Source organism: Silurus aristotelis (genome assembly GCF_946808225.1).
Source record: "Silurus aristotelis genome assembly, chromosome: 24".
Classification (NCBI taxonomy): domain Eukaryota; kingdom Metazoa; phylum Chordata; class Actinopteri; order Siluriformes; family Siluridae; genus Silurus; species Silurus aristotelis.
This window is the reverse complement of record NC_139597.1, coordinates 17,330,135-17,347,507: the sequence shown is the minus strand read 5'-3', so window position 1 is coordinate 17,347,507 and position 17,373 is coordinate 17,330,135. Positions and strand designations below refer to the sequence as shown.

General features: G+C 38.1%; 1 protein-coding gene across 1 annotated transcript in view; it reads right to left on the bottom strand.

Annotated features, from left to right (window-relative positions):
* LOC310719309 (uncharacterized protein) overlaps window positions 1-17,373 on the bottom strand; it is a 92,687-nt gene that overhangs the window by 50,030 nt on the left and 25,284 nt on the right. Inside the window, exons 4-5 of the mRNA XM_083528901.1 lie at window positions 9,624-9,740; window positions 8,679-8,750 (exon numbers count right to left, since the gene is read on the bottom strand). Of these exons, the coding sequence (XP_083385027.1) occupies window positions 8,679-8,750; window positions 9,624-9,740 (189 nt within the window). The remainder of the gene's footprint in view (window positions 1-8,678; window positions 8,751-9,623; window positions 9,741-17,373) is intronic.

Sequence of the window (17,373 nt, the reverse complement as noted above, 5' to 3'; positions counted from 1 at the left end):
CCGCTCCTTTCGGAGTCAGAGCGCACTCCAGCCAGAGTTTGGCGGCCTTTAAGGCCTTGTCCTCTACAATCAGACTTCAGTTCCCCACCTCGCCATCTGTGTCGCCAATTCCCCATGTCTCCGGAACACTCACAGTTTACTAACAGGTACACAAATTCTTCTGTGAAGTTTGTTTTTCCAGCCCCGTTTTGTGTGTACTCCCATTTATAAATGAGACCCCATGTAACTATAATTAATATGATCATACCACAGTATATCCAGGTTACATTGAGGACTCTCCAGTACAGCAGAGAGACACTTTACTCCTGAGTCACCTATTTTATTAAAAGACAGAGAAAGGTCTCTCAGGTGTGAGGGGTTTGATCTCAGAGCTGAAGACAGAGCAACACAGCCTTCATGGGAAACACTACAACTGCACAACCTGTAGAGAGACAATGAAACACAATATCAACGGATTTTGTTTATGATTACTTTAAAGATGATGTGTTTATAAAATGATTTACTTATTGTGAATGGCATGTGAATTTAATATCTTCTGTTCATGCTATATAATTAAAAAATACTCTTATTGAATGTTAGATTAAGATTCTCATATCTGCTTAGGATATGAGCTAATATCAGCAGCTGAATCTGAACGGAAAACAGCAGGCCATCAGGCAGGTAGATGGATTAGGAGGCCCTCTTGTCGACCCTTGTTGGGACATGTAGTGAGCAACTAACACATCAGTCGCTTCAGTGAGCTTGCCTGCTGAGGTCACCAGGTTGACTTCAGGGCAGAGTTTATCATAGGCTCTGACCTCCCTTCCCTCATAAAAAAAGAGAAATGGGATAGCAGGCTCATCAGTCAGGCTGCCTCTCCCAATTACCTCCCTTAGATTGGATCCAGCCTCATCACAACCAAAAACCTGCACAAACATGCTGGTAAACCAAGCTATGTTGTCAGTGTCCTTAGTACATTTAGTGATCTGGTGCTGCACCCACTAGCAAACTTGTCCCGTAAATTTGGAAAACAAAAACATGACCTTAGGATTAAGCTGAGCCTCAAAATAAATATGACATTAAAGAGTGGGATGAAGACATAACAAAAAGAAAGATGCACATTGCAGACATAAACACAGAAACATGGTAGTACTGTAAGTATGCCTGACACACCACAACTTTAGTGCAACACAGTGCATTTAGTTGTGTCCCAAGTGCAGTTGTGTGAGTACAGGGTTGAGTAAATTTGATATACATCAAGTTATCGACACATTGCAGTCATATAATGGTTTGTGTTGCAGCTTTTTATATGTACATCAAAAGCCTGCAGTGAAAAAACAGTGCAGTGGAAATTTTCCTCCTCAGGACATTGATGGTGAGCCTAAAACCTAAAACTCCTTCAGTCTCATCATTAAAGAATATGTTTTACAGAAGAGCAGGTCATGTGACTCTCAGATAGATGATCTTACCACAGTTTCCTCAGTTTACAGTGAGGATTCTCCAATACAGCAGACAGACACTTCACTCCTGAGTCTCCGATATTATTATAGGACAGAGTCAGTTCTCTCAAGTGTGAAGGGTTTGATCTCAGAGCTAACGTTAGAGTAGCGCAGCCTTCATTTGAGACACCACACTTATACAACCTGCAGAGAAACACAATTAGTCACACACTTGACAAGGTGACTTTCTTTTAGGTTGAAAGTTTGCTAAATAAAGGCTGTGCTTGTGAAATTATTACTTAGAATGAAAAGAGGCTTGATTATCATTTATTCCAATTAATCAAAAAATTATTATACTAATTGTCATTTATTATTTTTTTATGTTGTGCGATATTAAGCAACTGAAGCTGTACAGAAAACAGCAGACTGACCGTCAACTTTAATCAGATAATGAGAGAGAGAGAGAGAGAGAGAGAGAGAGAGAGAGAGAGAGAGAGAGAGAGAGAGAGAGAGAGAATAATCAGCTTTAATTTATTGTTGACATTAAGTCAAGATGCATTCATTTTACTAGAAATTTTTTATTTCATTGCAGCTTCTCACATAAGTATCAAGAACCTTATCTGTTGCAAATCATCTCTGTGCAGTAAAAATATTTCAAGGTTTTGATAATAAAAATCCTGCTTTAGTCTCACTATTATAGATGTGGTCATGTGACTCTAAGATACCTTATTTTACCTCAGTTTCTCCAGTTTACATTGAGGATTCTTCAGTACAGCAGATAGACCCTTCACTCCTGAGCCCCCGAGTTTATTATCAGACAAAGCCAGTTCTCTCAGCTGTGAGGGGTTTAATATCAGAGCTGAAGTCAGAGCAGCGCAGCCTTCATCTGAGACACCACACTTGCACAACCTTCAGAATGACACACAGGGCCATCAACAGATTTCTTTTTTTATCATGGCTCAAAATTATTTTAAAGATGATCTGTAAGCATTAGAGCACACTCTGCTTGATTTATTTAAGTTGTGTTTGAGATTTCCCAGGTTCCTAATTTAAAATTACGTGTAAATTTGTATCTTGTGTTGTTAAAAGTTGTCAGGTTCCTGGTTCTACTGCCAAACAAAGTTTTAACTTACCAGCATAGATTTAATTTTCTGACTGTAAATTGAGGTTTGGAATATGTACATTATTTTAATGATATCTCTATATATTAAAGCATACAGTTGTGTCCATGGACTGTGATTTCCTCAAACTCACACTTAAGTGCTGACTAGGACTTTAAATGTAAGACATGGAAGTTTGGGTCGACTCTCATGTACCTGGGCTAGTCTAAACTTTATAACAGAGGGGTTGATAATCCCCTTAATGATAAAGGGGCCTATGTAATAGGGTGAGAGATTCTTGAAAGATATTTTGAGGGGAATTGCTTTTTGTAGCCAGCCACACCCACTGCCCTAGCCAATGTTAGGGTGCAGGACTGTTGGTGGTGGTTTGGGAGGTGGCGGTTATGGTTGGAGGTACAAAATAGGAGGGGGGAGTGCATAGGTGGCAGATACCCGATAGAACATGAATTGAAATGAACAACATGAATCATTCTGATGATGAATTTTAACAGCCTAAAGTACAGTGCTTAGCATGCTTGACAGGGAATTTAATCTCTTAACAGTCTGGATATAGGCCAGGTTCCAATGGTCTGTCCAACAACAGATGTTTGCTTCACCGCCTCAAGCCAGTGCCTCCATTCCTTAAGAGCCAGTTTGACTGTTAACAACTCACGTTTCCCCACATCATAATTGTGTTCTGCAGAAGTCATTCAGCAGGAGAAAAAGGCACATGGGTGCAGTTTTGGGTCGGAAGCTGACCCCTGAATCTAAGGCAATCACTTCCACAATAAACTGTCTTGAAGGGTCAGGGTGTGCCAAAAAAGAGGCAAAAATAAACAGGTTATTAAGCCAAGAAAATGCTTTGGAGGCCACTGGAGTCCAGATAAAGGGTGTGGCAGGGGATTTAAGTTGAGTAGGGGAAGAAACTATCTGGCTGTAGTTGCAGATAAGATTGAAATTTACAAAGCCTAGGAAGCGCTGCAAATGATTCAAATTCGTGGGCCTGGGCCACTCTACCACTGCTTACAATTTTTCAGGCATGTGGAACTCACATTTTTACACCTTGATGGACAACTGGTTCTCGAGCAGTCAAACATTGTTGGTATGCTCCTCAAAAGGCAAAGAACAAAAAAGGATGTCATCAAGGTACACAAAGATGAAGTGGTTTAAGAAGGACATTGGTTACCAGCACGTGGACTACCACTGGGGGCAATGATGAGGTCAAACGGCATGACTAGGTACCCAAAGTGTCCCAGGAGGCTGTTTATCCTAACAAACTGATAGGCATTTTTAAGGTCAGACTCGGTACCTAGGAGGCACCTTGGAGGGGTTTAAAGGCCAAAGTAATGAGCGGGGGGAAATATTTGTGAAAGATTGAATAGTCTACCAGAGGGCAAGGGGGCTCCCTGTGGGGGCAAGAACAGTACACATACCTTGCTGAACACCTCATTTATAATGTGGCATTTATTAGTGACAGTAGACTAGTCAGGGGGTGATAGATCTATAGGGGCATTTTTTGACACCAGTGGGAGGAAGGGCAAGCAGGTGTAGTGACAGAAGGGACTCCAGTTAACAACCCTTCCCACTGTGCCGTCAATGTGGGGTTTTGTTTCACAAGCCAAGAGTGTCCCACTATTAGAGGGCTGGTCGGAGAATGGATCAGGTTCAACTGGACCTATTCATAGTAATCACAAGGAGCAGTGTGTTTCCCATCCAGGACATAGACTTTTAAACCAATGTTTCATTAGGGAGACCAGATGGTGATGCTAGTTCAGCATTCAAAAATCTGTCCTTGGCTGCATCAGAGGCATGAAACAGTGGCTGCTGGCAGAACACATGAAACACTGGAGCAGGAATGCTTTACACCCTCCTAAGCCACTAGAGTAGAGTTCAGGATATAAAACATGTGATTCCATGGGGGCTGGACCAGAGTGGGTGTGGGTTCAAAGATTTTCTCTAAGCGGGCTGATGTATAGCTGAGGGTTAGGCAGAGATGTGGCTTAGCCATAAAAAACAAAACAGGGTTTCTATATGTTGTCACCTGATAAGGAATATGCTAGAGGTGTAATGCTGATTGGGGTAGACATGCCCAGGCAGGCGCGCGCACGCGCGCACACACACGCACGCACGCACGCACGCACGCGCGCGCGCACACACACACACACACACACACACCAGGGAAGTAGGAGATGTGAAAGGTGAGTGTACATCTGGCCCTAAGACTCTGACATATTAGTGTGCAGTGAAAAGAAACAATCTTTCTTCTCAGGCTACTTATCATGAAACTAAAACTACTGCTTCAATATGACTATTAGAGAATGTGTGGTAGTCCAGAGCTTACATAAGACTCTCCAGTTTACATTGATAATTCCCCAGTATAGCAGAGAGACACTTCACTCCTGAGTCTTCTACATTATTATAGGACAGGTCCAGTTCTTTTAGGTGTGAGGGGTTTGATCTCACAGCTGAAATCAGAGCTGCACAGCCTTCAGGTGAGACATCACACTGACGCAAACTGTAAAAAGACACAATAGCGCACTCTTTAAACTAAAATGTATTTTAAATCTATGAGAAGAGCAATAACTTTTGGATTATTTATGTTTGTGGTCATATTTAAAAGAATTTATTCAAACAACAAAGTCAAACAGAAGAAAATAGTCAGAATGTCCAATCAGAGGTTCATTAAATAAATTAATTTAAACAGAAAATACCAAAAGCCATTAGATTTTGATTGATAAAAGAAAACCCGATCAACTCTAATTCCTGTGATTAGTTGATATGTACAGACACAGACATTAAGTGGTTTATTTATAGTTAATACGGCTTTGATATGGCATTGTCTAATGCAGGGGTCACCAACGTGGTGCCACATGAGTCGCCCGCGATCCTTTTCTAAAAATAGCTGTTTCCTACCTTGTTAAATTATTGTTGATAATTATTGTGAGAAATCATTAACATGATCAGTGTCTTTACATAGATCAGGGGTGTCAAACTCAGTGTCAAATCTGACCCAACGTACAATTAGATCCAGCCCGCGAGATGATTTTATAAAGATCTATTATTATTGTTATTAATGTCCCGGCGATATGAAGCGCTGATAACAAAAACTACAGATCCCATAATGCAGCGCGACAGCTGCCTTACCGAACGCTAGACTACCTGGGCACATTCCAGCGTCAATCAAGTCGATTGATGTATTCGACTTGATTGTACTATTCGACTTCTGTTGATGTATTTAACCCTATTGTAAAGTTATTGTGAAGCCCCTCACAATGGTGAAGAGACAAGTGAATTCTGAAAACAGAGCCTTTCAAAACCGATGGGATTCTGAGTAGATGTTTACTGACACTGGCGGTATGATGTGTGTCTTATTTATGGAGCGAATGTGGCTGTAATTAGGGAATTGAATCTAAGACGGAACTACGAGACAAAACATCAGGAGAAGCTGAAAAACCTGAATGCAGAGCAGAAGATACAGAAAGTAGAAGAGTTGAAGAAGAACCTGACATTTCAGCAGACGTTTTTCACCAGAGCAAAATCACAAAGTGAAGCTGGTGTGAAAGCAGAGGAGAAATCAGAGCCACATCAGCCTGTTATTTACTGAGGGAGAGTTTCTGAAGAGCTTCATGATGAAGCTGTGAGACGTCTGGTGTTTGACTGGAGATATTTCTATGAAAGGCAAAATATTTTAAGTTTTTTTAAAGTTTAAGATTTTTTTTTTATAAAATGGCATAAGAGCAAAGAAATCCGATTGTTTTGATTTGTTGTTATTTTAACATTTACTTAAAAGCACAATTTTTATTTATTTGTTCAGGGTTTTTTCACATGTTCATATTTCTAACTTGTATAATTTTGACAGGAGATATTTTTTATGGAGAACTATTTATTTAAAGTTTACGTTTATTTATTTTGGAATAATATTCCTGTCTGTATTTATTCATATTTGTGTTCAAAAAACATTTTGTTTTAGTGTGTTCAATTAATGTTTATCCTGTTCGGCCCCTGACCTAAAGTGTGCTTTGAGTTTTGGCCCCCTGTGCAATTGAGTTTGACCCCCTGATATAGATAAATATAATTAAATAATTAAAGTTAAATTAAACAAATTTGTTATTTCAGAATTGTGTATTAAACTGGTAGCCCTTCACATTAGTTGGTACCCAAGAAGAAGCTCTGGGCTGGTGACCCCTGGTCTAATGAAAGGTTGGTGACCCCTGGTCTAATGCATACTTTAACCAACTGCAGTACTGCCCTTCAACTCTGACAGCATGCTGCAATGGTATCACAAATAAAGATACATTTAATCTTATTCTATCCTCTGACAACAGTGCAAGAATGATAGGGCAAAAGGGACAGAGAATCATCTGTTTTAGAGATGGTAAACTCCATATTACTCTTTAGACTGAGTGGAGGTTGTTGGCTGCATGATGTGCATTACTTGTGCTGAATACAGTTGGCTGCCCTATTAGTGCATTATTGGATTATCTGCAATAGTTGTTAGATAAGGGGCATGCCCAGCCATGCTAAAGGTGGTAGTGGCAGCTGACAGGGACCCTTTGGGTAAGGTGTCAATTGGAACAGGCTCCTAGTGACTTTTGTTTACTGTTTGCAGACCACGTACCCCATTTGATGTGCTGGTGGCTTAGCATAGAAAGAGAGGAGTAAGAAGATGACAGGGAGAGAGAGAAAGACACGTTGACTATTAGGCATTATAACTGTTATAATTGACACTTAGCAGTGTGATTAGAGTGAAAGTAGGGACTCTGGAAAGAGGAGCTAGGGCAGCATCACTAAAAAGGAAAGCCAGGGTGTAACACAAACATGTATGAGCTCTAGGATATAAGACAGCCTGCCTGCCACATCACTGTCTACAATGAGTGAACGTGTAAAAGGGGAGAGACGTTTTATTGTTATAGAAATATCTTGTTGGAAAAACAGCACTGTAAAACATCTACTGCTTTTAGTGAATTATTGTTACTCTCAGAAAAGATGATCTTACCTTAGTGTCTCCACTTTACAGTCTAAACTCTCCACCACAGCAGAGAGACAGTTTACTACTGAGTCTTCTAGTTTCTTCCCTGTCAGATCCAGTTTTTTCACTGTCAGATGGAGTTCTTTCAGATTGGAGGTTTCTAAACTGAGCACTGAAAACAGAGCTGAGCAACCTTTCACTTCAAGTGAATCACACCTGATACTGGAAAAAAAAAAAACACAATACATAATGAATTTACACTATTTAAATTATATTTTTGGACACTCAAGCCAAAAATAAATACATAAACATACAAATAAATCATCTGAACCATTTGTCTTCCTAAGTGGAAAAAACTATAAAGCTTTTATATTTGTCAGACCTCGAACCCAGATCCCTCGAGGAAGTGACAGACACACTCAAAATAAGGGTCACACAAGAGATCGTGGGAAGCAACAGGACACAGAAAAACTTACAGCACAAGGACTTAAGACTGTAACAGTAAAACAGTTATATTTACTTACATTGCTTTTTTGGATGCTGCAATCACAGGCATCACCTTCAGCAGAACAGCTTCTGTTATTTTGTCGGTACTGATATATTTACTCAGGTCAAATTCTTCCAGCTAGTCTACTGATGTCAGTAACACAAACACCAGAGCAGACCACTGTGAAGAAGAAAGTTCACTTTGTTTTCCAGATTTTAGGTAGTGTTGGATTTCCTCCACTAGCGAATGATCACCCAGTTCATTCAGACACTGGAAGAGATTGATTGGTGTGTCCTCTGTTGTTGTTCTCCTGTTTTTTGCTTCAATCTGTCTCACCTCATGTTGTTTATTGACTTCTCCACTGTCTCCCTCTGTGATGTAGAGATCTGTGTAGATCTCATTAAGGTTTGTTTGGTTTCCCTGGTTTATTATCACTTCATTTAAACACTGTAACTTCTTCATCAGATTTAATTTGAATTCTTTTTGGGATTCATTTACAGCAGAAGATTCCTTCTCGTGCCTGTGAAAATGTGAAAAAGGAAGATGTCATGAGCCATTGGGTTTATTTTTAGACTTTAAGATCACACTTTTTCTGAATAGTTTCTTTGTCTTTGATGTTTGTTTTCTATAAATTACTCACTCTGCAGTTACAGCAGAGAGAATTATAATACTGATGTCAGTCATCTTGGTGGTTTTAATCTTACCCTGCATCTGTGATTATATTCCTTTCAGTGCTGTCCTCTAACATCTGTATGGCACTGTTCCCATCACTGCAGCTTTAAAGGCAATAATTTTCAACATTTTTGAATATTAAACAAAGATAATTACAACATGACTAATATGAATATTGTGGAACAACAGTATAAGAGATTTGGAAATGGTTGGGCAGTGGTTAATGTTTTGGTAGGATTGGACGGTTGAGTGTTCAAATTCCATTGTACATGCAAAGACACCTTTATCCAGATAGACTTATAATTGACTCACTGATGCACTGAACAGCTGAGAGTTAGGGGCCTTGCTCAGCGGCCTGCAATGGCATCTTGGCAGTATTTAGATTTCAACCAGTGCGCTACCAATTTCAGCACTGCTAAGCTTTGTGCATGGCCCCAGCAGTGACAACTGTTTAGTTGAGTAAATGAAATAAATGGATAAATGTTTATGCCTAAATCCCAGAGGAAACCTACATAGACAATAAAATGGTATGTGAAAAACCACACAACAGTCACTGGGAAGCCTAGAGCTGTGAGGCAGTAAATAGTATTTCATTGAAATAGTATTTAACAAATAGTATTCAAATTAAATAGATTTCTGTCAGTCTGCAGACTCTACACCTTTCTAACTGTTTCAGCCATGTTTCAGAATTGGGTTGCGTAAACTGCTCATTTTCGTTATTGTTAAATAATATATTAAGTTTAAGCAGGTACATGATGTATTATTCAATACCATTAAAAAAAATAAATGGAGACACTGTGTAAAATGTTCATAAAAATAAAATGCAATCATGTGCAAATCACATTAACCCCCTATTTTATTCAAAAAAGAACATAGAAAACATAAATGTTTAAACTGAGAAAACAATATAAATATGAATAATACATTCTAGTTTTCTGCTTAACTTTGGTGACAAATTAAAACTGAGGAGATGTTACCTTTGTGGAGAGGAATAATCTCCATCTTTAAATTCTACAAAGAAACCCATAGATTGTTCACTTTTCATGGAGATACAGCTGGGTGTTGGTGATTCTGAACTTTCATCCTGGAGCACACTGCAACATTATAGACAGTGATTCAGAAAATTTATATACACTCTAATATTTTTTATTTATTTTTTTATTTTTTACAGACATTGTTAAATTACTCAGGACTCAATTAATTGTTTATGTTCAAGTGATGGTTTCATTAAAAGTACTAAAATTATTTGCATTTGGTTAAATTATTGTGGTGGTCATAGTTATGTAATGATTAAAATACAAGAACATTGTTGATTACCTTTTTTTTGTGGGTGGGGAACCATTATCCGTGTCCAGATCAGTTGTCGCCATCTTTGAACATTAGTAAAGTATGTACAAAGAAGAGTCTGATTTTTTCTCTACTGGAATGGATCACACTCCTATAAAACATAGAAATAAATGTGCAGTTGAACAATTTCACTTGGCTTGGATATGAATCATAACTTCAAGTACAGCTGAAACGCCTTTATTGCATATCAAATAAAAACCTGTTTTGCAGGTAGTCTGTAAAACAGGTTTCGCAGGTAGTCTGTACCAGTAACAACTGCCATTTATACACAAGCATTTTATGAATATATGCTGTAGAATAGTCATTTATAATAATAAAATCACTCAGCTTTAGTCAACAGTCCTTACTGTATGACATTAATATAACCTTAAAATCTGTAGTTTTCCTTAATTGTGGTTTTATCTTTTCCACCGACTTCACAAAATGGTTCCAAGGCTGGTGAAGAAACACTTTCAGTTTCAAGCGTAGATTATTGACATTTTGATCTGACTAATTTGACATAATCTAACCTTAGAACCTACAGATTAATTGTAAAAAAAAAAAGATACCAGCAGTGATATACCCTGTAGTGTATTTAAATAGAAAAGTAATTGCAGTATTTTTTTTATTTCACAAACAAAACAATTTGATATAACTTACTCTAGTACCAAGCAAAATCATATTTTTTTAATATTATGCATTCTTCTATAAAATGCATACATTATTTAATGTGATGAATTAACTTAATATTTTGCAATAGATAAACTGCACTAAGAGGAAAAAAAGTAAACGTGTTTCCATTGCATCATGTCACATACAACCTCATTAAATGATTTTTACAGGGAAACATTGAATACTAACATAATATTCTAAGTTACACTGACAATTCATAGATAGATAGATATATAAAATTGGCTACAAATAATCTTTTCCTACATTACATTTGATTTTCATTAGGAAACAATATACCACAAACATTTAGAAGGTGTAAAAGATGTTACACAACCTGTATGAAATCAAACAAAATGTTTTACAGTTACAGTTCACTTATTTTATACACAATATATTCACATTCTGCTTATATAAAATTGTTTATTTCAACTCACCTTTGATCAAAATCAGTGTTTTGCGATATTTACCCATTAACCATTTTTTTTCCTTTTTCAACTACCCGACAAAACGTGGAAGGCAAGCGAGAAATACTTTCAGTTCATGAGAATGGATTCATTGCATTATGTGTCAATTACAATGAATCGACTCTTTAAACTGGATCTTTTGGAGGAATGACTCACAGATTGAATCTCCTTGCTGAAAATGTATTAGTATTATCGTTTCATGATTTGTCATTTTTCTAAGGTTTTCTGACTTGGAACTCCTTTTAATATGACAAGACCTTCCTACCTCTTGATGTCGAATTTTAACTCCATATAACAAAAAGGCTAAAGAATGTCATCGCATACATCAAATAATTAAAAAATTCTTACATTTACTTATTATTTAACAGGTTTTTTATGTAATAAATATGCACAAATTTGTATGTGTGTACAATATGTACGTTTTTTTTTTTTTTTCGGTGCACATTTTTTTTCACAGAGAGAACATTTAAAATATCATATCACAGTCATCAATGTATTAAGATATACAGTACTTCACATATTTCGAACAGTTTTACTTGAACAGTACTACACACGTGTATTTTAAAGCAATTCAAACAATATTTTTTTCAAAAGAGTAGAAATTAAGGTCCTCTTTCAAATAGACACCATTAATTTCATAATTTATAACTTTGGCTGTGCATGACTGGAAGTATAAATCATGGCACATATGGATTAAAAGCTTATTGCACAGAAGCCATATGACATTGGTCTGTACATTACATTTGTTTAGGCAGAATAAAGGAATATGAACAGAATGAACTTTGTACAAAATTATTAAAATATATTTTAAACTAAAATATACTATTAAAGTGTTAATTCAAATATTAAAGTGTTACTTAAAATATACACTGTCAATAATCTCTCCGGTATGTTTGTTAGTAAAAACCTTCCTAAAAAACATTTCAGATACATTTGGTTCCTCCCAGGTTAGGTTGTATAAATAAATTTACTACAATTAATTGTGAACTGTTGTTCATACACCAGTGAATAATAATAATAATTATATATATATATATATATATATATATATATATATATATATATATATATATATATATATATATACAGTATTGTTCAAAATAATAGCAGTACAATGTGACTAACCAGAATAATCCAGGTTTTTAGTATATTTTTTATTGCTACGTGGCAAACAAGTTACCAGTAGGTGCAGTAGAAAATAGCAGTGTGGCATTCAATCACTGAGGTCAACAATTTTGTAAAAAAACAGGTGTGAATCAGGTGGCCCCTATTTAAGGATGAAGCCAGCACTTGTTGAACATGCATTTGAAAGCCTGAGGAAAATGGGTCGTTCAAGACATTGTTCAGAAGAACAGCGTACTTTGATTAAAAAGTTGATTGGAGAGGGGAAAACTTATAAAGAGGTGCAAAAAAATTATAGGCTGTTCAGCTAAAATGATCTTCAATGCCTTAAAATGGAGAGCAAAATCAGAGAGACGTGAAAGAAAACGTAAGACAACCATCAAAATGGATCAAAGAATAACTAGTATTGCAAAGGCTCAGCCAATGATCAGCTCCAAGATGATAAAAGACAGTCTGGAGTTACCTGTTTGTACTGTGACAGTTAGAAGACGTCTGTGTGAAGCTAATCTATTTTCAAGAATCCCCCGCAACGTCCCTCTGTTAAAAAAAAGGCATGTGCAGAAGAGGTTACAATTTGCCAAAGAACACATCAACTGGCCTAAAGAGAAATGGAGGAACATTTTGTGGACTGATGAGAGTAAAATTGTTCTTTTTGGGTCCAAGGGCCACAGACAGTTTGTGAGACAACCACCAAACTCTGAATTAAAGCCACAGTACACAGTAAAGACAGTGAAGCATGGTGGTGCAAGCAAAAATGTTTGTACAAAATAGTTTTGAGTTTGTACAGTCAATGGCATACACTGCTATTTTTTTTTTTAACAGACCCCTTTCAACTAATTGCCCACTTGCACAGCCTTAAGAGCATGCATATCATGAATGCTGGGTCTTGTTTGTTTTCTGAGAATCTACTGCACCAACTGGTAACTTGTTTGCCACGTAGTAATAAAAAATATACTAAAAACCTGGATTATTCTGGTTAGTCACATTGTACTGCTTTATTTTGAACAATACTGTATATACAGTGAGGAAAATAAGTATTTGAACACCCTGCTATTTTGCAAGTTCTACCACTTAGAAATCATGGAGGGGTATGAAATTGTCATCGTAGGTGCATGGCCACTGTGAGAGACATAATCTAAAAAAAAAAATTACAGAAATCACAATATATGCTTTTAAAATATTTATTTGTAAGATACAGCTGCAAATAAGTATTTGAACACCTGTCTATCAGCTAGAATTCTGCCCCTTAAAGACCTTATAGTCTGCCTCTAAAATGTCCACCTCCACTACATTTATTATCCTAAATTAGATGCACCTGTTTGAGGTCGTTAGCTGCATAAAGACACCTGTCCACCCCATACAATCAGTAAGAATCCAACTACTAACATGGCCAAGACCAAAGAGCTATCCAAAGACACTATAGACAGAATTGTACACCTCTCCACAAGGCTGGAAAGGGCTACGGGGAAATTGCCAAGCAGCTTGGTAAAAAAAGGTCCACTGTTGGAGCAATCATTAGAAAATGGAAAAAGCTAAACATGACTGTCAATCTCCCTCGGACTGGGGCTCCATGCAAGATCTCACCTCGTGGGGTCTCAATGATCCTAAGGAAGGTAAGAAATCAGCCCAGAACTACATGGGAGGAGCTGGTCAATGACCTGAAAAGAGCTGGGACCACCGTTTCCAAAGTTACTGTTGGTAATACACTAAGACGTCATGGTTTGAAATCATGCATGGCACAGAAGGTTCCCCTGCTTAAACCAGCACATGTCCAGGCACGTCTTAAGTTTGCCAATGACCATTTGGATGATCCAGAGGAGTCATGGGAGAAAGTCATGTGGTCAGATGAGACCAAAATAGAACTTTTGGGTCATAATTCCACTAAACATGTTTGGAGGAAGAAGAATGATGAGTATCATCCCAAGAACACCATCCCTACTGTGAAGCATGGGGTTGGTAGCATCATGCTTTGGGGGTGTTTTTCTGCACATGGGACAGGGCGACTGCATGACCGGGGCCATGCATGGATTTTGGGGAACAACCTCCTTCCCTCAGTTAGAGCATTGAAGATGGGTCGAGGCTGGGTCTTCCAACATGACAATGACCCGAAGCACACAGCCAGGATAACCAAGGAGTGGCTCTGTAAGAAGCATATCAAGGTTCTGGCGTGGCCTAGCCAGTCTCCAGACCTAAACCCAATAGAGAATCTTTGGCGGGAGCTCAAACTCCGTGTTTCTCAGCGACAGGCCAGAAATCTGACTGATCTAGAGAAGATCTGTGTGGAGAAGTGGGCCAAAATCCCTCCTGCAGTGTGTGCAAACCTGGTGAAAAACTACAGGAAACGTTTGACCTCTGTAATTGCAAACAAAGGCTACTGTACCAAATATTAACATTGACTTTCTCATGTGTTCAAATACTTATTTGCAGCTGTATCATACAAATAAATAGTAAATCATACATTGTGATTTCTGGATTTTTTATTTTTAGATTATGTCTCTCACAGTGGACATGCACCTACGATGACAATTTCAGACCCCTCAATGATTTCTAAGTGGGAGAACTTGCAAAATAGCAGGGTGTTCAAATAATTATTTTCCTCACTGTAGTTTCGAATGCAGATGCCCAGAAGCCTAGTCAAAGCCACATCCGTGCATTTTGTGAAGGTGCAGGGTAAGCGCCACATTGAGACAGGAATGCAGGTTCTTTTTAGATATCTATGGTTTGGAGGGTTGCCGCAAGACCTTGATCGTAAGGAGTGGATTGCCCTTTCGGGAGAACCTCTGTCCCTGAGCCACCACTGGAGGGGTCTCATGTGCAGGAGACTAAGGGAAATCACTCTGGATGTTGCTGCCATGACTCCAAGCAGCCTCTGGAGCTGCTTCACAGTGAGTGACTGATCTTCTCTCACTCTCTTGACTGTCGTGAGAATAGCTTTGATCCGAGTGGGGGACAGTAGTGTAAGAAGCCCGAGTGTTCACGCTCTGAAATAATGTGTGTAATCAGTCAAAAATTTAACGCTGTTTATCACCAGCAAGGTGACGTCATGACCAGGAAGTATAAAACGCATATGGAGAGAGGCAGTGGCAGCTTCTGTAAGAGAGAAGGAAGTGCTGTAGGGACGTGTGGCATAGAGACGCAGCATCTCATTTCCTTTAGGGAACTAGGGTTACATATGTTACCTAGAGACGTTACCTTTCAGGAACTCGAGCTGCGTCTAAATGCTTCGGGAATGAGTGTCCAATCATGCCAGACTGACCAGTCTCTGCCTAGTGTGTGTCTGTCAAACACAGCTAGTGGAGGACTGGGGAGCCTGGGGATGTCTTGGAGGGGTACTCCAGAGGTGGAGTGAGCTCTGACCCCGAAGGGATAGGGGAGACCAGAGGACTCATAAGATGAAGTAATGGCATAAACAATCCACCTATTCAGAGTCTGCCTATTACCAGGGAGGCCTATTTTTGGAGGGCCAGAGCAGACAAGCAGCTGATAGATCTTTCTCCAAGGACTCGTCCTGTGGACATAGGTGTCCATTGCATGCACCGGACAGAGCCAGTTAATTTTTTCCTGGTCTGGGGGAAGATAGAATGCCTGTAATCTTACAGGTTGTGGGACGACCGAGGGCACCTTGGGGATGTAACCCGTACGGGAGTACAGGAAGGCACTAGCCATACCTGGGTTAAACCCCATGAAGGAGGGGGCCACATAAAGGGCCTGCAAGTCCCCTACTCACTTGATAGAGCAGATGGCCTACAAGAACGCTGTCTTGATGGAAAGGTGCCTCGGCTAGAGGCTCGAAGGGGGGCTCAGACAGAGCCCCTAAAACGATGGCCAGGTTTCACCCAGGCACTCTAGGTCATACCGGAAGCCTCAGCCTCCCAGTGCCACGAAGAAAACGCGTTACCATAGGGTCTCTGCCCAGAGATTGCTCGGCCAAGGGGGCCAGACGTGTTTAATATTTACATTTTTTTTTTTTGAAAGACAAAAACGTCCAAAAACAAAACAGAGGAATTTAGATCTTTGAGTATACCCAAAGTTCTGATAGCTAGAAATTTTATAGCTTGAAATTTCTTGTAAAAATTCAAAATAAATTTTTTCTTTAGCCTTGAATTTAGAGATATTGGGCATCCTTTCTGACCATTTACATTTGCATATATAGAACTTACCTATTAATATTACCAAATTTAGCACAAAAATGTGACATACATATTTTTTTTTACTTGGATAAAAAAAATATTTTTTTCTTATCTCAATTTTAGAACCAGTCAACATAGTTAATAACCATTCAACCTCAACCCCCCCAAAAAAAGATTTACATACATATATTAAAAAAAAAAAGATGTATAACAGTCTCAGCCTCCATTCCATAACAAACACAGAATTCAGAAAGATCAGTTTTGTATCTCTTTAGAAAATGGTTAGCTGGATAAATTCTATGTATAACTTTATTAGTGACAATGTTATTATAAGATAATATACATATACATATATATATATATATATATATATAAAATATCAATACCGTTTAATGATTGTTTAGATTTACTGAAGCCCTGCAAAAGCCTCACGAAACCTGCTGGTACTGCATCAACTAAAATAAAAAAATTTTGAGGTGGTATTGGAATGCTTTTAAATTATTACAACAATTTACTTACCCAGTACTCTGACGAAATAATACGACAGCGGATACTGAACTCATACAGTAGCTTTCTAGAAGTGGTAGTAGTAACTTTGTTCTTATAATTTATATGTTCGACTCTAAATACTTGAAAGTAAAGCCAACATTTTTTGCATTTTATAGAGTTTGTCTTTCACAAAATGTTTTAATAAAAAAAAAAAAATCTGTAAAAAAGAATTACAGAATAAACCAAAGCCCTATTTTATTTTATTCTTTTCTAAGTATATATATATATATATATATATATTTTACTCAACTTACCTGAGAGTAAGCAGCACACCATGCTGGGTATCTTAGTAATTTGGCATTACACTAAACAAGTGAAATCGCATCAGTCACAACATAATACCTACGGACAGTTTTCGACCATGACGCAACCTGTGGGGCATAAACTACAGGCTTATATATAATAACTGGTGCTTATTCATTGGCCAGATATTTATTGAAACTGACGTTTTAAACACATCACCA